General features: G+C 41.8%; 1 protein-coding gene across 6 annotated transcripts in view; it reads left to right on the forward strand.

The window, feature by feature from the left end:
- The window catches only part of nipbla (NIPBL cohesin loading factor a), a 28,968-nt gene continuing 6,145 nt past the window's right edge, over positions 1–22,823 (forward strand). The window contains exons 1-35 of one of the 6 annotated variants that reach the window (XM_034234932.1): positions 1–375; positions 1,906–1,975; positions 3,088–3,237; positions 3,509–3,674; positions 3,880–3,980; positions 4,089–4,200; positions 4,331–4,488; positions 6,492–6,634; positions 7,308–7,398; positions 7,661–7,879; positions 8,133–8,372; positions 8,490–9,235; positions 10,614–10,827; positions 12,767–12,943; positions 13,171–13,344; positions 13,831–13,992; positions 14,373–14,482; positions 14,588–14,674; positions 14,909–15,140; positions 15,479–15,630; positions 15,722–15,802; positions 15,996–16,096; positions 16,261–16,390; positions 16,468–16,550; positions 18,248–18,380; positions 18,890–19,033; positions 19,162–19,248; positions 20,128–20,348; positions 20,509–20,611; positions 20,808–20,906; positions 21,077–21,223; positions 21,977–22,111; positions 22,288–22,386; positions 22,482–22,535; positions 22,630–22,738. In XM_034234932.1, coding sequence (XP_034090823.1) covers positions 3,174–3,237; positions 3,509–3,674; positions 3,880–3,980; positions 4,089–4,200; positions 4,331–4,488; positions 6,492–6,634; positions 7,308–7,398; positions 7,661–7,879; positions 8,133–8,372; positions 8,490–9,235; positions 10,614–10,827; positions 12,767–12,943; positions 13,171–13,344; positions 13,831–13,992; positions 14,373–14,482; positions 14,588–14,674; positions 14,909–15,140; positions 15,479–15,630; positions 15,722–15,802; positions 15,996–16,096; positions 16,261–16,390; positions 16,468–16,550; positions 18,248–18,380; positions 18,890–19,033; positions 19,162–19,248; positions 20,128–20,348; positions 20,509–20,611; positions 20,808–20,906; positions 21,077–21,223; positions 21,977–22,111; positions 22,288–22,386; positions 22,482–22,535; positions 22,630–22,738 — 5,074 coding nt within the window. In that variant the 5' untranslated portion in view covers positions 1–375; positions 1,906–1,975; positions 3,088–3,173. Of the gene's footprint in view, positions 376–1,905; positions 1,976–3,068; positions 3,238–3,508; positions 3,675–3,879; positions 3,981–4,088; positions 4,201–4,330; positions 4,489–6,491; positions 6,635–7,307; positions 7,399–7,660; positions 7,880–8,132; positions 8,373–8,489; positions 9,236–10,613; positions 10,828–12,766; positions 12,944–13,170; positions 13,345–13,830; positions 13,993–14,372; positions 14,483–14,587; positions 14,675–14,908; positions 15,141–15,478; positions 15,631–15,721; positions 15,803–15,995; positions 16,097–16,260; positions 16,391–16,467; positions 16,551–18,247; positions 18,381–18,889; positions 19,034–19,161; positions 19,249–20,127; positions 20,349–20,508; positions 20,612–20,807; positions 20,907–21,076; positions 21,224–21,976; positions 22,112–22,287; positions 22,387–22,481; positions 22,536–22,629; positions 22,739–22,823 lie in introns of all 6 variants that reach the window. The other 5 variants (XM_034234931.1, XM_034234935.1, XM_034234934.1 and 2 more) reach the window with 5 other exon arrangements.

A 22,823-nucleotide genomic window follows, 5' to 3' on the forward strand; every position in this document is an offset into this window, starting at 1 on the left:
TCAGTCAGACGGCAGAACTTCCGGTCGGCATTTTGTTCTACGAGACGAGAGCCTCTTGATGATCGCAACAATCGTCATATTTCTCATTTACTGTCGAAATTGGCTGCACTCATTGAGTAAGGCGGAACAGACCGACTGAAACTCCGAAGAACGAATGTTTCCTCATGAATGTACGCGGAGACGTTCACCCTTGAGAGGCGGAAAAAGAACGAATCAGCCCGACCCGGATTATTGTTGATAGCTAGCAAGCTAGCTAACCAGCTAGCTGGCAGCCAATCGAGTTCCTTCTGGAGGAGCCGAGAGAGAAGAAAGGGGGAGCTAGAGATACGGACACAAGCTAAAACATTCCCCTCCCTTTGAACGCAACATCTAAAGGTAAATAAAGTCACGCATTTACAACCATGCAACAAACTTTTAAAAACACATTTTATAAATAATAGCATTATGTAATACACGTTTTGTTGGAAGACCACCTACGGCGTCGTTAATCGTTGACCGGGAGGTAACGGAAGCTAGCGAACTAGCCGAGCTAGCTAGGTGTGTTTTTGCTCCGCCAAGGCGCACGGCCTCAACTGGATGTCATTTGTCGAGCCCGAGGATTGGGCCGTTGCCGAGGAATTATGTTCCATGTCGTTGCTTTTTTTCATGTACTCGCACTAACACAACGCATTTTTTTTCAAAACCCATGGGAAATTGACAACAATTCATCAAACCCGACAAGCGCTTCCTTGTACAATTTGAAATGCAGAGCGTTTATTTGAACGGGGAACATCAATAAAAGCTAACCAACAACAGTTTGAGCAAGTTAGCATAACTAGCTATCCATTAAAAAAAGGACTGTTGTTGTTAGCATTTTTGGCAGCTAGCATCAGTGATCTTTGCTGTTATGGTTAGAGTAGTAGACCTAGCTTCACGAGTCGCAGGAAAGCTGCAGGCAGTCAACTTATTGGCAGTTCAACGTTAATGGTTGTGTTCACAAGTAGCGGGCTGCAGCTGACATTTGAGCTAACTAATATAAACAGAGTAACGTATGCTACCGCCAACTATACGTTAGCTAATCGCTGTGTTTTCATTATTTTGTGTTATTTGACTCAAAGTTGTGCTTTGGTTTGCTGGAATATTTGGCAGGGCTTATGTTGGTTTTAGTTGCTATTACTGTTTTGAGTGACCACAGACTGAGAACAAACTACGTTTTCACAGCTATAGTTATTACACTATCGGAGCCTGGCAGTCATGTTCATGTTGTTTGAATCGTGTACATGCTTGTTTTTGGCAACAACAAATACAGTGTGGCTGCTTTCCGCAGTTAGCTAGTTTGCAGAATGTGTACGGGGGCTGTCGGCTGCTGGAGGATGAGCCCCCCACCGCCACCATCACAGTGCATCTGTTCCTTTGTGCTGCCTCCTGCCTGTCAGTCTCACAGCTGTCAGCCAAGCCCCTGCGTGCTGAGGAAGAGCCACAGCCTGGGCATGCTAATGCTACAGCTAGCTAATGTAATGTTTACAATATCCATCTGTTGAATAGCTGTAACAGTAAAGTGATGCAGGAGCTGCTGCACGTATTTCCTATTTGACCTAAGATTGTCTTTACACATGTAGGTGGTATTAGATAAGTTACTGTGAAAACATGTTCAATTAGATAAATACATTTCCAAAAGGTCTACAGAGCTGCATAGTTTAGAATTGTAGGTTTAAAGATTGTGTAGCAGTAATGACAGGATCATTGCAAACATAATATGCTTGTGTGACAGTCAAAACTGCTATACTGTATTTGTCATGCATTGTTGTTGTTGTTAAGGTTATAGTTAACTGCTACAGACAAAACATATTATTTTCTATCAAGAAAAATAATGCGATTTTATGTCACAAAGTCTCACGCAGAGCCATGTTTTTCTCCTTTCAACAGATTGAAGGAGTAGGACTTTTTTTATCTGAAATGTCACTGAGTCCACCCAAGCTAAAAAATCTTCAAAAAGGTATTATTATATTGGTGTGAGCCATTTAATTGACTTGTCATTATCAACAATCGTAATACTCTTAAATGATGCAGAATGCTGAAAAGGTTGTTTCTGAAAATTGCAGCTGGCTTTTCACTCTGCTCCTCTTTAACCTCCTGTGCACTCTTACTTGAGAGGTCATGGACACCTTAAAAGCAAAGGGGTTAATGACAAATGACATGGAGCATAGGGTCCTAATTTGTAGAAATGTCATTAAAAGCAGAGAATGAAGAGCCCTGGTGTGAAATGAGTGAAAGGGAACAGACTCCTGTGATGGTTACTAAAAACAAAATACACAGTGGCATTCTTAATCAGTTTCACAATAGTAGCAAAATTAAGTGTGGAAAATAGAACGTATTTACGGCATAGGATCTGCTGTATAACCACCAACCATCAGAATATAAAGGCTCATTCAGTGGCGTACATGATCACTGTTATTCAAAACCCAGTATTATACGTGACTATAGCCCCCCCCACACAAAGCCTCTTTCTTCTGTAAAACGCCACAGTGTTGTCATACACATGTTTTACATTGTATTTTCAATACAGAGAATACATTTGTTTCCATGTTGCTGGAAGCCACTAAGATATTTGAAATGTAATCTAACATATTTAAATGATTAATAATAAACATCAATCATGGTGTAAGAACACTTGAATATGATATTGCTGATCTGTCAGTGCTTCTGTATTTGTTGAACATTTCTTGATCAAGACACTTAACCTGCACTCATTGTACTGGCATTACATTCCTGATCATGGGATCTAAGCAGTGCCTTATTTACATTATCATATACAAGATATAACAGTACAATGGTGAGATCCATGGCGGTCTACTGATGATGCAGCCGGCACCTTTCCCTCACAAAACATCATCTCAGCATTGGGGCAGACATATAAATGTATACAGCAAATATTCATTCATTTACTGCATTTGATCCCAATATATCTGTTTTAATACTATTGGTACATTATTTTGGTTGCATTTGTTAATTTTTACCCACACTAGTTGTTTTTGTTATTCCTTCTCATGTCCATCGCTCATGCTGTTTTTCTTCTTTCTCTCTCCCTGACTAACCTTCCTCTCTTAGGAGTCAGGAGATGTGAGGACGGGAGTCGTCCATCGGCCCCCTGATCTACCTGTGTATCAGCACACCCCCCCACCCCCACCTTCAGCATGAATGGGGATATGCCTCATGTTCCCATCACCACTCTCGCTGGGATCGCTAGCCTCACAGACTGTGAGTGGCACACAGCCGTGCTCCAAATACACTATCACACATTAGGTTGTATCTCTGCTTCCCATTTCAAATGCCAAAGTTAAATATTGAACAGATTTCAATTTGCAATTATGATAACCTTAGTAGCATACTTCTCTTGCATAGTCTTGCTTCTTCTCTTCTCTACCTTTCTATAACCATGTTTTCTATATTGCTTATGCCTTTTTTCTCACCCTGTCACCCTTTTATCTCCCAACCTCTGTCCTGTCCATCATCTCTCTTCTCGCCTCAGTGTTGAACCAGCTGCCCCTCCCTTCCCCTCTCCCGGCCACTACCACTAAAAGCCTGCTATACAATGGGAGGATCGCGGAGGAAGTTACCTGCCTACTGGGCTGTCGGGATGAGAACCTGGCCTCCCAGCTAGCCCATGGCCTCAACCAGGTCTCCACAGAGTACATGTGAGTTTATAAGGGAACCTGTGTAAATATGACAACATTGTTGCTTTATTTATATATTTTTCTAGTAAATATTTGCATTCATACATATTTTAGATTTTAAACATAGTTCATCATTGTCTGTATCTATTACTTTGAATTATGCTCCCAACTTGTTTTACTCCCATAACTTTATGTTGTGACTGAACTTTTTCACGTGTGTTTTCAGAGAGCTGAAGGACAACCTGGGCAGCGACGAGCCAGAGGGAGATGCACCACTGCTGCTGCAGACCATGCTGGCCAGGAACCCTGGCATCTTCAGGGAGAAAAGTATGAAGATAAATACCTGTTGCATTATGAAAGGAAAGCATACCATCATAAAGACCAGGCTCATGTTGATATTTATAAACCATGTACTGTATTTTCCTCTCTGAACAGATGTTATGCAGCAGCCAATGGTACCACCATACAAGATCACCCAAAATTCCTTGCATAGCCCTGCCCAGTCCGCAAACTTCCAGCCAGCAGCCATGTCTCCCAATCCACCGAGGTACGCGGGACTCTTTGACAGACCCAAGTGATTCAATTCTATCCCATATTTTCTTTCATGATTCAGCATGCACCTTCATTCTGCTTTCTTGCTCACTTGCTTTCTCCTTGTTCTCTTCCACTTTGTCCAGTCGGTTTGTGGCGCCCCCGACCGGTTCCAGTAGTCGGTACCTGGGCCAGAACAGTCCAGTACCCAGCCCCTACACTCCTCAGAGCCCGGCCCCTGGGTACATACAGCCGTTTCCCCACCAACCTCCCAGCTATAATCAACACCAGCAGATACAACAAGGTAAGAGGATGTGTTTTATGTTGCCTAAAGGGTTTACGTTGACCTTCAAAGGTCAACATTTAAGTCTGTCAGATGGCCAAATTATAAAACAAAGTACCTATCTTTGTTTTTCTAAATGCACTTGCTTGTGTATTGTTTGTAGCATGTGATTAGCAACTTTGGTTTGGTATAAACTAGTGGTGTACGATAATTATCGGTCCGATATTAGGAATTATGACGTCATCCCGATAAACCCGATACCAGTATTAATAGCCCCGATAATATACAATATATTTTTTGGGTACAAAAAAAGAAAAAAATACTGCGGTGTGGGTGGATTGGGATGAGGGGCGCTTGTTTTTCACTCGGCTCCTCCCGTTTTGCCAGTACTGTGGTATTAGTGGTTTAGGAAGAGGGGAGTTTTTCACAAATCCAGCGCTCCCTAACTCATGCCTGGCTGTGACGTAAATGGTGTGCGGCCGTGAAGCCAGGACAGTAAACAAACATGTCGCCGGTAGTATGGGACTATTTCAAAGTTTCAGAGTTAGATAGTTCACTTGCTATTTGTATTAACAAATGCAATGCAGAAGTTCCACGAGGAGGGAAAAGGCAACGAGCTATAATACTTCCAACCTGATTTGTCACCTGAAACATCGCCATCGCTACGATGGTGTGTTAAAAGCGTACGAAGACGCCTGCGCTGCTAAACTAGCGGCGAATCCAAAGCCAGCTGCAAAGGCACCGGGGCTTTTACCTATCGACGAGGCTTTTGAAAAAGGCAAGAAGTTTGCCAGAGACGACCCCAGGGCTAAAACGATCTCTAACTTCATCATAGAAATGATGGCGCTTGATTAGAGTCAAAACTGTTCTTGGCTTTGTTTTGTTCATAGTAGTAATGCTCATGTCATTTGCTCACTACTAGTCTTTTTTTTACCACCAGGTGTGCAAAAACTACAGGTACATTTTATACATATATATATATTATATTATTATCGGTTATCGGTATCGGTCTTGAGAAGCAGGAAGTTATCGGTATCGGTTTCAAAAACCAATATCGTGCATCCCTAGTATAAACAATTGTGTCTTTCTGTTGAACCACTGTTGAATACACTTCCTTCAGTTGCCTCACAGATGTTGCCTGTTGTTGTTTTTAGTTTTATTTCCAACTGCATTTGGTCCCATTTGGTTCAGATGGTAGGCCAGGGATTTCCTGAATGTTGTATGAAAATAGGACCTTTTTTTGTTTTGAGCCTAACTCACAAATATAGTGTAACAAAGCAATGTATTAAAATAATGTTATATATGATACGAGGTCAGTATGGCTATTTCATTATGTGCTGCAGGATTTAAGCTCATTGTGGCTTATTACCATGTAGTCATGTTGGATAAGTTGGCAAAAGTGGAAAAAAGTTATTGCAGTGCGGCAAGCAAATAATTGATATGCTGCGGTTATATTTATATATGAACTTAATTCTTCAGAATAGTTTTGGCCTCGGAAATTCATGCCCTCTTAACACTACTTGCTCCTCCAATGAAAGGAAATTCGTTAAAATGTTGATGTTGAAGTGCCTTCTCTGGTTCATTGATTACATATTCCCAGTTGACTGGTAAAATATCAGACCAATGACAGGTGGAACCCGTCTGTTTGAACTATTAAGTCATTTCCCACCATCTGTTTCACACAAAAGTCAGCAGCTTGGAGGCAAAATAAGCTTGTAGTTAACAGACAAATAATTGTACTACGTATACAACCAGTATTCAGTGTAATTCCATTTTCTGTTGAGTGATTTTAATGGGCCTATTAATGTGAATACTAAAAGAGCTGAGGCCACATTTATGCAGCTTAACCCAAATTAGGTCTAATAAAATCCTTTATCCTTTTATTGTCATTAAGTGTTTGACTTATCCCTGTCTTATTTTAGAGATGATTTTTTGTATGGGTGTTCATCAATGTGATAATTACCCCATTATGGATCATTTATTTAAATGTTAAAAAACCTTTTCTTTTGTCTTCTATCTGACAGTGTCTGTGGCCAGTCCCATGGTTCCAGGTGGCATAAGAAATATCCTTGAGGGCAAAGTAGCGGGGCAGATGGGAAATGCTGCCAACCACCACTCAGACAGACATGGCCCTGAGGACTATATGAACATTGCACTGGCCAATGAGGTATGACTTACAAAGACTAGAATGAATACTTTTTAAGTTAAGAAAACCCAACCAACTCTATTGTGAGCCAAAAATCAAATGTATTTATTCTATGTCGCTGCTCTATCACTGCTCCGGTAGCAAACGGGCATTAGTGAGCATTCCGATTGGGAAAACATTGAAAACACTGCTCTAAAGATTAAATATCTGTGGCGCAATCGACGGCACAGATATTTTGTCTGGTTGTGTTAACTAAGCAAAAACAGGTCCAGTTACATTTGTGTGTCTTTAATTATTTTTAGGTTATAATAACTTTATCTTAAATGAGTTCAGAAGATTCTTTTGAAATTGACGGTGGTTATGAGGTGGAATCTCCCTAGGTTTTTTAAGGGAGAACATTTTTATAAATGTAAGCTTAATGATATGCACAGTGCTAGGTATTCAATTACATTGACATTATAGTTCTGATATGTCGGACAGCATCTTTGCCAGATTTAAAAATATTTTATTCGCCCCAATTGTTGTGTAAATATAATCACCCTGCACACTGGAGTCACTTCCCCCTCATAAGACAAGCTTTATTGGCAACAATTAGGCAAAAGGGCTTTAAGATATTTTCAGAGAATGCTTTCGGTTGATAGGCAAGTGTAAAGCTGATACCTGGTAGCTTACATCTCTCTTGTCTGTTGTCCAGGAGGGTGACTCGGCCATGAGGAATCCTTCTTTCTCTCTGAGGTCTCCACAGTCTGGCTGCTCCCCAGCAGGGAGTGAAGGGACGCCAAAACGTAAGCACACTGAAGGAGGAAAGAAGACGCTACAGAGCCTACCTTTTTTATTTAGGAAACAGCCGTCTCTGGCTCTGTAAAACTCATAATTACCCTGAAACAGAATGATTTGCGGCCATAATCCTTCAAACTGATACAATGCCAAAATGATTTTTATTATTTATTCGAGTGCACTGTCACTTCTGTGTTTGGTTTTGTTCGTTTTCTTTTGCATGCCTTTGGAGGATAACTTTCTTCTCTTTTTGGTGTTGCCTCCTCTCAGCAGGTTCTCGTCCTCCACTGATTCTACAGTCACCACCTCCCTATGCCTCACCAAGAGAGGGAGGACTTGACCAGAAACAGCTGCTCCAGCAAAGGAAGAAAGGCCCAGCAGTGAAAGAGGAGAAAGATATGTACGACATTGTAAGCTCTCCAAACAACGACTCTTCAAAACTTACCCTCAAGCTGTCCAGGGTCAAGTCAAATGAGTCCGATTCAGCAGGTAAGGAAGATTTGTGATTAGCTCAATCTTAGCTCGATTCCCATGTTTCTGTTATGCAGTTTCCTACATCTCCAGTTTACAAACTTAAATCACTTTCACAGCTTTTTAATCAATTAGAAGTACTATAAAGAGGTATGCTGCATGCACTTCTTTAAGAAGAAGAAAAAAACCCTCAGTCAAAACTTTTGGACTAGTGAAAACTATTAGCCCTTTGAAACTCAACCATGTAAATGTGCTCTTGTTAATATCTCAGGTGATGTTCTGCCAGGAATGGACGAGAACTCTGACAATATGGAGGCAGAACTGGGCTTTCAGCAGGTGCCTGTGCTCCAGCAGAATCTTGGAGCTCGGTTGCATCATGCGGGTGGTGCCAGTGGTCTCCAGCCTCCCAGTTCTCCGTACGACGAGGCAGAGCTGGATGCCCTCGCTGAAATTGAAAGGATAGAACGAGAAGCGGCTAGTGAGAAGTGTTCCAAGGAGGTGCAAGATAAAGGTGTGTACAATACCTATGGTTATGACTACATGGATACAAGCCTGAAAACATAGTTGTAAGTTTATAACTCTGGAAGTTTTACAAAAAAGTAAACATTACATTTCTTTCTCATTATAGACAAGCCACTGAAGAAGAGGAAACAGGACTCTTTTCCCCTGGAGCCAGGTGCGGGGGGACCAGGAGGACCAACGGGAGCCCCGGGCAGTGGATCAACAGGAGGGGGCAATGCTGGCAAACTGACCCCACAAGAGGCCACTGCAGCTGGGAACGGTGCCAGCCGACCGCCCCTCATGGTGAGCATCGAGCTACAGCAGGCAGGCCGAGCTGATGGGCAGCTCGACCCCTGTCCAGCTGCCCCTATTCCAGCCCTAGAGGCCCAACGCTGGCCTGAAGAACCAGCTAGTGGGCCGGCAGCAGTGGAGGGTTCTGACACGGCTTTACGGTTGAAACCAGATGGAAGGCCGGAAGTAATAAAGAACAGGGTCGATAAACACGACAGCAGGAGAGATGGTCGGGATTCATCAAAACACAGACTCGATGAGAAGTCCTCTGAGAGACGGGGAGATATGCCAAAGTCATCAAACCGAGGGGAACTCGGTCGAGACAGGGACAGAGAGTCTGACAGAGATAGGAGGCATCGGAGCGAGACTGGTGGTCGTGACCGACGCTCACCTGACCCTCGGTGCCGAAGTGACCGAGATAGGTACCGAGCTTCTTCTACTGGAGAGCCTGGTCGAAGCGGCAACAGGCAAGATGGTTCCAACCCGGCCTCATCCGCCTCTGGTGCTAAACTGCCAGATTCATTCCCTGCTCAGCTACTGGGAGGGCATAGTGGCGCACTGAAGAACTTCCAGATCCCTAAGGTGATCTGGGCCGACCCAAACCAAATGTCTACCCACCTACCAATCATTCAACTTTCACTGCCTGCAATCTCACAAAACCAAATCACACCACTGCTCGCTGTTTTTTTACATGTTTATGTTTTTTCATGTGCAAGACTTTTGTTTATTCCTGGGGTAAAATGATGTCAACACATTGACACAAACCTAACCATCTGCTTAAAGTAGAATATTTGTTTATGAATTGAAGTTCTAAGTCCTGTGTGTAAACAAAAGCAAGTACTTCAAAGAAATGCTCCACTGCTGTTTCTCAGACATTTCTTGAGAGTGAATGTCGACTCAAAGCTCTCACTGTTAGTACCGTGAAGCCCAATAATCTGGACTGGGAAGATTTGTCTTGTAAAGCTTCCATTTGTTTCATCCTTCCTTATATTTATTGTCAACGCAGTGTTAAGAGATGCAACCCCCAGCCATATACCATGTTGAGTAACTTGCCCCCACCACAGTAAAGTGTGCTAAGTAAATATTTAAACTTGGCAGATTTAGTGTTTTCTTACCGAAGAGCTAGCACATTTTACATCTATTGCAAACTAAAGCTTATTTTGTTTTACTGAAAGGATCAGTTAAAACAAACAAAAAACAACCACATGTGCCGGAGCAGCCACTATATGGTAGCCATATTTAGCTCCCATAAATACAAGATAACCTGCCGTTTAATGTTTTAGTCAAATTGATAGCTCATCACCCATGCTGCATACCAGAAAAGAATTGCATGTCTGCCTAAAATCTGGCTGCTAATCAAGTTTTTAGTTAAAGTTACTTATTTACGTTTTTGATTGTCTTTATAGAGTGCCACTCTATTGTTCTCAGCAGAGCAATGTTACGATGAATGTATGTCAGTCATTGGTAGGGTTAGCAACATAAAACTGTGTTTTGAGTTTGCTAAGCCTTTTAGCAGAGGCTGTTTGTTTGTGTAATTTAAGCCAGTTAGGAATAAGTGCATATTGCATTTATTTGATAAAGACCGACGCTGTGAAAAGGTTGACAGTGTAGACATCCACAGAAGACATCGCCCTGTTTTCCCATCACACCTAGTGGCTGGGGGCAGTTGCTGCCTTGACGCTGCAGTTTTGACAATGTTTTTGTGAAGACATTGAGATAATGTTAGGATAACAGTGGATTATTCCTTGAGTGTTTATCAGAACTTTACTGGAAACTAACATCAAAATCACTGATCTCATGTTAATCGGTTTGATCCATTGTTTACATGTTATTATCTTACGTGATTTTCCTTTTTGTAAACAAAGCTCATATTTTTTAACATGCGATTTTTATAAAAGTTTGAACTACACACTTGACAAACACTTCTCTAACTCCTTTCTGTTTGTTTGAATTTTTTCAGATCAAGCGTGATAAGGATGGCAGTGGCTCCATTGAAAGTCCAATGTGGGTTCAGCCCAAGGTTAAACTGGAGAGGCTTGGATTGGTGCAGGACTTTGAGAAGAGGCCCAAGCCTGTAGTGGTTCTAAAAAAGCTCTCCGTCGACCAGATCCAGAGGATCATCCGACACAGCAAGTCTGGGAAAAACAGGACCTCCTCAGCAAAACCTGTCACGGGTGAGAGCTAGAATCTATAGAGTGGCGAAGTCACGCCCATCTACTTCCGGTCCATGGGACCGTATTTCAGAAAAATAATGTATTGAAGTCAATGGAGAGAGAAAACGTATCTTTCGATCCCGTTTGAATTGTGCCATGAATTACACATATGATGTTTGTCAATCTTAAAAAATAATTTCCATGTCAAAAAAGTCACAGTTTGTCGTAAAACTAACGACCCGTCCACACAGCGGCGTGCGTTGAAGCTTCCAACGCTTCTGCCCATTCACTTTGAATGGGGTGACGTCACTTTTAGCCGAACTGCATTTTGGGAAGCGACGTGGAGCGTTTCTGGCGTTACTCGCTTCAAAAGTTGAGCAATGTTCAACTTTTGGCGCCTCGGCAGAAGCGTCAGCCAATGAAATCCCGTTTATGCAAATCTGCCAGTACAAACGCTAGCCAATCAAACCGCGTGTATGCTGGGAGAGACTACGCAGGTCATTTCCTCATATTCCAAAAAATGGAGGGAAAATTCATTATAGCGGTAGTTGCTGTATGATCAGTCTCTGTTCATCTACCGGGATACAAACCGGAGGAACCAGGCATGGAGGGAGGAGGCAGAGACAGTGGGTGAAACTGGTAGGTTTTCGCCTGTTTGGGGATTTTATATCCACTTTACTTCGATTTAACATTGCTATTGCTTTGTATGTCGGGGGCGGGAGATTCATGTGATTGGTTGTTGGTCGCGTTGCTCGCAAAAAATCCCCAAGCTTCAGACACGCCCACTTCCAAGCGTCAACGCACGCCGCTGTGTGGACGGGCCGTAACGGCCCCTACACACGCTTCTGCCCATTCACTTTGAATGGGGTGACGTCACGCTTCGCCGAACTGCATTGTGGGAGCAAAGCGTAGCGTTGCTCGCTTCAAAAGTAGAGCAATGTTCTACTTTTGAAGCTTCGACGGAAGCGTCAGCCAATCAAATCATATGCCAGTACAAGCTCTAGCCAATCAAACCACTGCTTGTGTGTCTGGGCGGGAGATTCAGGTGATTGGTTGTTGGTCTAGCTTCAGACATGTAAGTGATGTCACAATTGTTTTCCTCCACTAAGAGATAGCTAAGATCAGCGCCACATAGATATATAATCTATCTATATGGCGCTGGCTAAGATAAGATAACTTTAACAAGATGCCTGTGTGCTTAGTACCAGGTTGTTATCATACCAGCAAAGGGTCTTGCTCGTTCTTTCGCTTCCCGTCTGATGAAAGGACCAGGAGTGGCTGGATCAAGTTAGCTAGTAGCTAGCACGTTTGTTAGCATTACAGCCATGTCATTTTTATTAGCCTTAATATGAAGTAACATTAAGTAACCCAAAATGTTAAACAGTAAGAGTAGTAGTCATATTTCGTGAACCCTTTGAAGAGTACTGTCACCGGTGTGATCATTCTATAATACACAATTTAAGCCCGGGGGAAAAATGCTAACGGTAGCACCGGTGATCGCCGATCTTTTCTACTTCATGCTATCTGCACAAATGGTTGACATTAAACATTAAAAAGACCAGGCAGTTCAGAGAGAATCAAAGGAAGGCAGGCAGGCAGCTTTGCATAACATTCTTCTGGACGTGTTTCATTGTGGTGATAGTGAGGGTAGTCGATCGTTTTGTTGACAAGACAGTAGTGACGGCCATCTTGGTGACGTGTGTTGTTCTGCGAGACCAGAGATGTTGTGACTTGCAAAATTATCTTTTAAATTGACAAACATCATATGTGTAATTCGTAGCACAATTTAAACGGGATCGAAAGATAATCTTTCTCTCTCCATTGACTTCAATACATAATTTTTTCGGAATAAGTTCCCATGGAGGTCCACCGGAAGGGGAGGGACTTCGCACGCATGTTTTCACCACGCAATTACATTTAAAGCAACATTACCTGTATTACCGCAACATTTTATTTTCAGGTGGCATGGACCCATCAGTTCTCAAGGATCTTCCCCCAGAGCTGCTGGCAGAGATCGAGTCAACAATGCCCCTGTGTGAACGGGTGAAGGTGAACAAGAGGAAACGAAGCACTGTAAATGACAAGCCCAAATATGCTGAGGTCAGCTCAGATGACGACTTTGACGCAAATGGAGAGTGTAAGTCCAAATATGTATTTCTCATCAGTTGTTGCTTAAAGTCTTTGCAAGGTTTAGGCATTTGAGGAATATTCTTAAAATGGGATAACCTATTGAGCCAACAGTTAAAGCCTATTGATATTAATATGTGTCAACATTTCTAAACACAAATGAACTGTAAAGGGTTAGTGTTACTTTGGTTTTATTTATAATTTAGGGCCTGAATGTTGTTTCCTTGTTCTCCACAGCTGCAAGGAAGCGCCAGCGCCAAGAAAAAGACCGGACCTGGGATACGGAAGAACGGGAGCGCCGGGGTTCGGGCGAACATCGGAAAATTGTGTCGCGGGACAGCCGACGGGGCTCAGGGAGCCGCTATCGAGACTCATCTGACGAACATTCACCGCCACCAAGCATAAGTGAAGGTCTGTATAAGTCCGCCATCACATGACTTCCAATTAAATGTTTATTTCGTTTTTTTTTTTACTTGTGTATGTGACAGTCATAGAACTGCCTCCACAGTAAAAGATAATGCCACATTAGGTTGGGGGGTAATGTTGTATATAAACATATTTTACTTGTCAGTGTGCAACACATTTCACACACACACACACACACACACACACACACACACACACACACACACACACACACACACACACACACACACACACACACACACACACACACACACACAATAACAGCAACATAAACTAAATGAAATTTCTGTTCCTCAGTCGCCAGAAAGATAGATAGAAAACAGAGTTTCTAGTAACAATGAACCTGTCCAGGGATTCATTAGCATCCCATACACCCACACACACACACACACACACACACACACACACACACACACACACACACACACACAATAACAGCAACATAAACTAAATGACATTTCTGTTCCTCAGTCGCCAGAAAAATGAAGATTAAGGAGAAGCAGAAGAAACGGAAAGCATACGAACCCAAGCTGACCCATGAAGAATTGATGGACTCGTCCACATTCAAGAGGTTCTTAAATAGCATTGACAACATACTGGAGAATCTTGAGGATGTGGATTTCACTGCCATGGGTAAATATCAGCGCTGACTTTGCTTTGTCAATCCAATTGCAGAAACCTCTGTTTTATTATTCCTCTGCACTGGCACTATGTTTTTAGTTTTTTTTAGATCCGTTGTAGTGAAAGTGAATTGTAAATTTGTCACGGACATCCACTTGGAATCTAGGTTAAACCATTGGTTTTGATGGTTATGGTTCAATGTCACTGTGACCACACAAAACAAGCCATAACTCAAAAAATGAATGCGCTAATTATGACTATTTTAAATAATTGTCTTAACTGATACAATTATGACATTTTGGACAGACTTGGATGTAAACTGCAACTTGAGTGGTTGTGGACGACATAAAACAGCTCGTTAGTAACTGTAGTTGTGATTTTGTGTTCTCCAGCAGAGGCAGATGATGATGAGATACCTCAAGAATTTCTGCTCGGGAAACACCAGTTGCATGAGCTGGGCAGCGAGTCCGCCAAGATTAAAGCCATGGGCATCTCCGGCAGGGTACTGCATATTATAATATATGAATATAAAGAAAGAGATTCCACTGTTGCGTATATGTGGTGCTGTTTCAGATGTAGGTCTAAATAACAGTCTGTGTTGTTATAGATCCCAACAGAAAAGCTGGTGAAGCTGCTGAACATACTGGAGAAGAATATCCTGGATGGGTCCAAGCTCTCCACCATGATGACCCATGTGAGCCTCTTTCCTCCACATTTCTGTGTTGAATATTGTTTGTAGTATAATTGACTTGACATCAGCAATGTGTGACATACTGTGAACATGATGTTAGAGATTACAAAAGATACCCACTGGTAGCAAAAGTTCAAAATTGTTAAAATGCTTCAAATGCTTTTTCTCGGCTAGACTGAATATAAATCTTCGGCCTCAGAACAGTCGTTTATTTCAATGATTTCCATGTGACCTCAGGACAATGATGCTGAAGATGAGGAAAAACTCTGGCGGGACCTGATAATGGAGAGAGTCACAAAGTCAGCAGACGCGTGTCTCACAGCTCTAAACATCATGACCTCAGCGCACATGCCCAAAGCGGTCTACATAGAAGACGTCATAGAGCGGGTGCTACAATACACCAAGTTCCATCTGCAGAACACACTGTACCCCCAATACGACCCGGTCTACAGGGTGGACCCTCATGGAGGTGAGGGTTGAGAGAGAGCTTTATTTCATTTGAGCTGATGGGATTGGAGAGAAATGTCATTTTTTTCTTCTTCTTATAAATCTCTTTTATTAATTGTCTTTTTGTTTAATTTTTAATTATGATGTGTTATGCCTATATAAAGCACTTTGAATTGCCTTTTTGTTTGAAATGTGCTATATACATAAACTAAGTGTAACCTTAATATCTGAGAAGTTATTTCAACACAGTTCTACATTTTAGAGACAGTTTTTTTTCAATAACTAGTAAAACTTGTTATTATGTAAATCATTGTTTATTATCAAATTCAGTATTTAATGCAGTTACTCTTGTCCATCTAGGTGGTCTGTTGAGCTCCAAGGCAAAGCGGGCAAAGTGCTCCACACACAAGCAGCGAGTGATTGTCATGTTGTACAACAAAGTGTGCGACATTGTCAGCAACATCTCTGAGCTCCTCGAAATCCAGCTGCTTACAGACACCACCATCCTCCAGGTAAAAACAATGTTAACTGCAGTCATCTGTTAATCAAGACAAAAGTTTCAGCGTTAACCAGTTGATGATTTGTCGTTATTTTTCTATCCAGGTTTCTTCTATGGGAATCACTCCTTTCTTTGTGGAGAATGTCAGTGAGCTGCAGCTGTGTGCCATTAAACTCGTTACAGCTGTAAGTCACATTATTTTCTCTTAAAAATACATAAAAACGTAGTGCTTAAAATCGTTGTTGTACCGTTATGTGCAACCCTGCATTGTTGTTTTTCACTGTCTCCCTCTGACTTGTGTGTCCATCCATTGAATGCATGTTTCTACAAAACTACGAGTAGAGATTAATCATTTTTGTCCCTATGTTCTGTCTCCAGGTGTTCTCACGATATGAGAAGCATCGGCAGCTGATCTTGGAGGAAATCTTTACCTCTTTGGCCAGACTGCCCACCAGCAAACGCTCCCTCAGGAATTTCCGGTAAGTTGTGAATTCACATGATTTATTGTTGTCAGGTCATGCAGAGAAAAGCATCAAACCAGAGGCTTAAGCCAACAATGTAGCAGAAATAATAATAGTTGAGGTAGAGGTGAAGATACCCATAGTAGTAACATTACACATATCCATGCTCCTCTTGTGTCTAGGCTGAACAGCTCAGACCAGGATGGAGAGCCTCTGTACATCCAGATGGTGACGGCTCTGGTGCTGCAGCTGATTCAGTGCGTGGTCCACCTCCCCAACGACAAGGATTTCTACGACGAGTACGAGGGCAAGGTACGACAGCAAGCAGACACACGACACATCCTCGCAAGCGGCAAAAACACATTCATTTCATTTTCTTTTTTTTCCAGGTGGATCAAGATGTGTTGATAACCAACTCGTATGAGACGGCAATGAGAACAGCACAAAACTTCCTCTCCGTCTTTCTCAAAAAGTAATTACTTTCACAGTTTTGACGGCTTTCGAGTAGGCTATGCTCTTTCCTTTTGGCTATTTGAATTGTACTGAGGCAGTCACCTTATATTTTTATTAATGCGTACAGTGTAGACCAGGGGTGCCCAACCTTTTTTGAACCGAGAGCTACTTTTAAAGTTGCCAGTCTGCCGAGATCTACCAGTCCAAATAGAGAGGCGTAGCCATTACTGACAGCCTACTACCAGGTAAATACACACTTCTACTTGTATAAAACTGACCTTTTGTACGATTAATACTCCATAAAATACTGCAGATCCTTTATCTTACCTCTTTCTAATCTACACACATACAAGTATTTAACTGAAGTTACACAACTGTGTTGATACAGAGTTGAAGTTTATTCACATGTCACACTACAGTGGGTAATGTTTTCAAGAAACATTGAACAGTGCTGCCACATATGACACAGGGAAAAAAGAAAAGACGCTGAACCCTTTCTTTGCCAATAAAATTAGGCTTACTAATAAGACAACTCAGATCTGAAGCTACACAGGAATCTGCTGCAACAGTGCAATAAAAAAGACAAAATTAATAGAATCAAACCCTTTTTTTGTTGCATTTTAGTAGAGTATAAAAATAAATGCCTTTTTAAAAGAGGATGCAAGCAACTCTAGTTTCTTAACCTGAATTGATAATAGACTATAATCAATTTAAGTTTGCATTCTTATACAATTTTGTACAATAATTATAATGAATAAGTTCAAAGAAACAGCTTACAGCTGATTAATAACGGTATCTAACTTGAGTTTTTATTATATCAAAAGCCTGTTGAAATGCTACTGTTATTTTTACTGTCCCACAAAAGAGCGTCTGCAGCCTCCAGGAATGCTTCTTACACAACTTCGCCGTCTTTGAAAGACTTCATGTGTTTCGCAAGAACGTGACTGACACGACAAGATGCTCTGGTAGCAGCCTTGCTCTTGTTGTTGGGCCTGGTGGAAATGGACTGCTGTGCATTTAGCTGTCCTTTCAGGCCCCTCCCCTTTTGGAGCGTAGGGCAGAATTAGGAGGGAGTTCCGTCTCTTAGTGTTTGTGCACTGTTTTGAAATGCCGCTCCTAAATTACCCTTCTTCGATAAAGCCAGGCTCGCATTGCAGATGAGACAGATGGACTTTGAATTGGAATAGATACAAAAATAATCATCCTCCCACTCGGAGTGAAAATTATATATTTTGGGCTTTTTTGCTTCTGCCATAATTGCGGTCTTGTGTGTGTGCGGACTGTCACTCCTGTTGACACGGACAACGTCAGCGAAATAGTGCCCACTGCCCACCAGCCACGCCCCCACACATGGGGTCACGCCGGCCAATCACAAAGCTTTGGTGCATTCAAGTGCATTATTCTGGCACAGGAAGATTATGTTACAGGACATTAACGATAAAACAGAATATTGTTGTTCTATTTTTAGACACATCTCGCGATCGAGTGGGAATCTCCCCGCGATCGACTGGTTGGGCACCCCTGGTGTAGACAAATACAGTAGAGTGATTGCTTCAGTGTGTAGGAATGTTAGTCTTCCTTTCCTGGTGGCTTCATGACTTGATTCTTTTTTTCTACCAATATCTTTTTCTACTTTCTAATGATGCTTTCCCGTTTGTTCCTGTTATTCCCCCACGTTTCCTCCTCTGCCACTTTTCTATCTTTTCCCGTCCCCAGGTGTGGCAGTAAGCAGGGAGAAGAAGATTACCGGCCTTTGTTTGAGAACTTTGTCCAGGACCTGTTATCGACAGTAAACAAACCAGAGTGGCCGGCTGCAGAGCTGCTGCTCAGTTTGCTTGGCAGACTACTGGTTAGTAAAGCAGAGCTCTTTCTTTAAACTGGAAATGCAACCGTTTCTACTTAAGTGTTTCAAATATAAAGTATCCAGCGGCCTCATTTGTATATAGGTTGTATAGAAACAAGTGCATGGTGTTATACAGTATAAACATTAATTATGTCAAAATATTTTTTTAATTGTTAAGCATTTTAGATTTGAACGGTCCTTTTACAAATAAAGTTCATTATTATTATTATTGTCCGGCAGTGGCTTGGACTGGGAGGGTCACTGGTTTAAAGACCCGAACAGCCTTATAATATGGATTTTGGACTGGTACTTAGAGAGGTCCCAGTTCACCTCCTCGGCCCTGCCGTGGTGCCCTGGAGCAAGGCACCGGACATAATTAAGAAGAAAGCTCTTTTAGTAAATGCACTAATGAAATGATGATATGGAGTCTTTCTGTTTTTCTTAAGTGTGTAGATAAAAGCTAATCTTGTGTAAGTGTAACATTATATTTCTAATTCTGTCTCTCCTCCCATCAGGTACACCAGTTCAGTAATAAGCAGACAGAGATGGCTCTGAGAGTAGCATCTCTGGACTACCTGGGCACAGTGGCTGCCCGCCTGAGGAAGGACGCGGTCACCAGCAAAATGGACCAGAGATCAATTGATCGAATATTGAAAGAGGTAGGAGATTTCCCATTTGATGCCCTCATATTCACTTGAACATACAAGTTAATGTATATAATAATAATAATAACTAAATGGAACATTGTTAAAATGCCTTTGTAATCTCTCTCTCTCTGCTTATTCAGTCTCAAGGTAATGATGAGACCCAGCAGCTGCAGAAGGCTCTCCTGGACTACATGGAGGAAAATGCTGAGACTGATGCCTCACTGGTGGTGGGTTTACATTAGACTGGCTGAGCAAGTGATGATTTTAGACACCATTTGAACTTCATTTAAATTAAAGTTGAGGGCATGTTCTGAATGTCATGTTGGCATTTGGTTTATTACTTTAATTGGGGTAATTGGCCACCCAAGCTTGAAAAACATCTATTGTCCATTCATGCTGTTATCTCTTCAAATTACTAATAGGCCCTTTTAAAAAAATGAAATGGCTAAATGGCTTATAGCAGGGCTATTCAATTAGTTTGGAATGGGGGCCGGTTGATGAAAATGATCCAAAGCAAGGGGCCGGGGAAAAGATGGCTTGAAATATGAGCAATCATATTAAGTGCTTCGGATACAGTAAATACTACAACAGCATAGTGGAGTGCATATATTGTGTTTAATTAAATCAAACAACATAGTCCCAAGGCCTTTATAGATCTAAATGGCAAGTTCAGAGCTCAGTACATGTGAAGCTGATTTAACCATCAACATCATTTAATTTTATTTACTTTAGGTGAAATGATCTAATCATTCACGCAGAGATGCAATAAATGTCAGGAGTTGTCACTACAGTAGCTAGTAGGTGGGTTCGAAACCCGAGCCCGCAGAAGTTTTCAGGGATTGTCTTCTCCTCTTTCTCTCAATTTAACACCCTCTCTGGAATAAAGGCACTCTGGCCCAAAAAAAAAGAAGGTAGATAACTTTTTAACATTATAGTCAAAGGGCCAGTAAATATCACCCCGGGGCCGGATTTGGCCCGCGGGCTGCCAATTGAATAGCCCTGGCTTATAGTATCACTACCTATATGTTTGTTACATTAGTATGTAATAATCTGTTACTATAAACAGTCTTTGAATAAATTCAATACTGGAATTTTTTGTCCTCTAGTTTGCCAGAAAGTTCTACATTGCCCAGTGGTTCCGGGACACCACGACAGAGGCTGAGAAGTCCATGAGGAACCAGAACCCGAAGGATGAAGACTCATCGGACGGACCGCAACATGCCAAGGAGATGGAAACCACCGGGGAAATTATGCAACGTGCTGAGAAGCGCAAGAAGTTTTTGCGCAACATCATCAAGGCCACGCCAGCTCACTTTGCCACACTGAAGTAAGGATTCTGTCAATGTGTCAGCAATCACCATATCACTCATATCGACATATTCAAACCTATTTTTCTCATTTGTCTTGTCTCGGGCCTCCTGTCAGTTACGAGTCTGTTTGTTATACTATACAACCCTCTAACATTCCCCCTCTTTGCCCCTCCCCAGAATGAACTCTGACACTGTGGACTATGAGGACTCCTGTCTGATTGTGCGTTATTTGGCCTCCATGAGGCCGTTCGCCCATAGCTTCGATATTTATTTAACACAGGTAAGATTTAAATATTATTACCATAAATATATTTGTCATCTGTCAAGTCACAGCAGCTACACACAAATCATCTGTTATTTGTTCACACAGTATAATACAGCTGACATTTGGACTAACTGGTTTAGCTTTTTTGAAGAAGAAAAGTAAAGATGTTATCATGAGCTGGTGCATCAATGAATCTTTTTATTTTGTACAGATTCTGCGAGTCCTTGGGGAAAGTGCCATCGCCGTAAGGACTAAAGCCATGAAATGTCTGTCCGAGGTTGTGGCTGTGGACCCCAGCATACTGGCAAGGGTATGTGAGGATCTGTGTTTGCCAAGATCATTTGTCATGTCTGAATTTTGCATTCCACATAATATACATCATGTGGCTTCTTGTTACTTTATTGCTCTGTCAAAAGTTCTGTCCTATGCTATCATGTATGCAAGTGCTATATTCTGATACACTCTTCTCCACTTCTGCAGTCCGACATGCAGCGGGGCGTCCACGGCCGTTTGATGGACAACTCTACCAGTGTGAGAGAGGCAGCTGTGGAGCTGCTGGGCAAATTTGTGCTCAGCAGACCCCAACTCACTGAGCAGTACTATGACATGCTCACAGAGAGGATACTGGTAAGTTACTGAATCTGACTCATTGTAGACACTTTTGTGTTGTAAGGTCTTACAACCATGTGAACTGTCCACATGGTAGAATGCTTACATTTTTGAATTATTTTTTGCAGTGGTGTTATGGTACGCAGTGTAATCAAAATGTTGATGTATATTTGTTTTGGTTCAATGCACTCTTTATTACTGTTTTTCGGTTCCCGTGAGGATGCAATTGGAAAAAATGTAGGTCATTGCTATTCCATTTATTAGGATATACCCAGCTGTTTACCATGATGTTAATTACATGACATATTGGCCCCTCTACTAATGTGATCTTAACCATCACACTATCAGCATCATTTACATTGCAAGCTTTTTATTTCTGGTCCCACAGTTTGCTTGGAAAAGCACTGCAGAGATTGAGTTTAAAGGAAGTGTTCTTATTGGGTGTTTCAAGTTTGCTTTTGCTTTATGGAATTAATGAAATGAGGAACCAGTTTAATCGCAGGATGCAGTCTAGTATTAACAAAGAACATTGTGAAGGTGGTGGCACTATAAGCTGTCATTTCGAAACGCCATCTAACACACAAGCTCTGCACTAAGTCTTTGTACTCGGCTCCTGACAAGTGAACATACTGAAATTGTTGTGCCTGTTGTCATGGAAATGATCAAGAGGGTTCATGAGAAGTTCACTCTTCATTACGGTCTGAAGCTGCCACCTATTGGTAGAAAAATGGCATTGCACCCCATTCAGAAGTTTTTGTTTATGATACACAGGACACTGGTATCAGCGTAAGAAAACGAGTGATCAAGATCCTCAGAGACATCTGCCTGGAGCAGCCCACCTTCAGTAAGATAACTGAGATGTGTGTGAGGATGATCCGCAGGGTCAATGACGAGGAAGGAATCAAGGTATGGATCCACTGCACCTTTTGTCTGTTCAAAATGTATCATTACTCATCAATTTGTTTTTCTTTCATTTTTAAGATACAATGCTCTGTGTTCAAATATATGGATCGCAAAACCTTTGAAAGATATGATCTAAGGTATAGATTTAAACTGAAGACGTGAACTTGTTTGCTTTATAGAAATTGGTGAATGAAACATTCCAGAAGTTGTGGTTTACTCCAACTCCCGCCAATGACAAAGTATCCATGACCAGAAAGATCCTCAACATTACTGATGTGGTAAGTTTGGCTGACTTCCCAGTTTGTTGGAAGCCAACTGTGGTGAAGTTTGGCCAGGGAATCTTCGATTGTCATGAGTCTGATTTGTTCTTCAGGTTTCAGCGTGTCGAGACACCGGCTATGACTGGTTTGAACAGCTTCTTCAGAATGTAAGTATTTGATTTTGTGTCGTAGCTTCGTCTAACGGGAATTATATGGATGTTTAAAAACGTTTTTAAATGAACATTGTCTCTTTTGCTCTAGCTTCTAAAGTCTGAAGAGGATGCAACGTATAAACCAGCCAAAAAGGCCTGTGTGCAGCTTGTTGACAATCTAGTGGAGCACATCCTCAAATACGAGGAATCTCTTTCAGGTATGCAGGTTTATCCTTTTTTCATCAAATTAAACGTTCCAAAAATGCAGCAGTTGATTTTCTTTCAGAACGCTATCTATACTTA

This window comes from Gymnodraco acuticeps, unplaced genomic scaffold, assembly GCF_902827175.1.
Source record: "Gymnodraco acuticeps unplaced genomic scaffold, fGymAcu1.1, whole genome shotgun sequence".
Classification (NCBI taxonomy): domain Eukaryota; kingdom Metazoa; phylum Chordata; class Actinopteri; order Perciformes; family Bathydraconidae; genus Gymnodraco; species Gymnodraco acuticeps.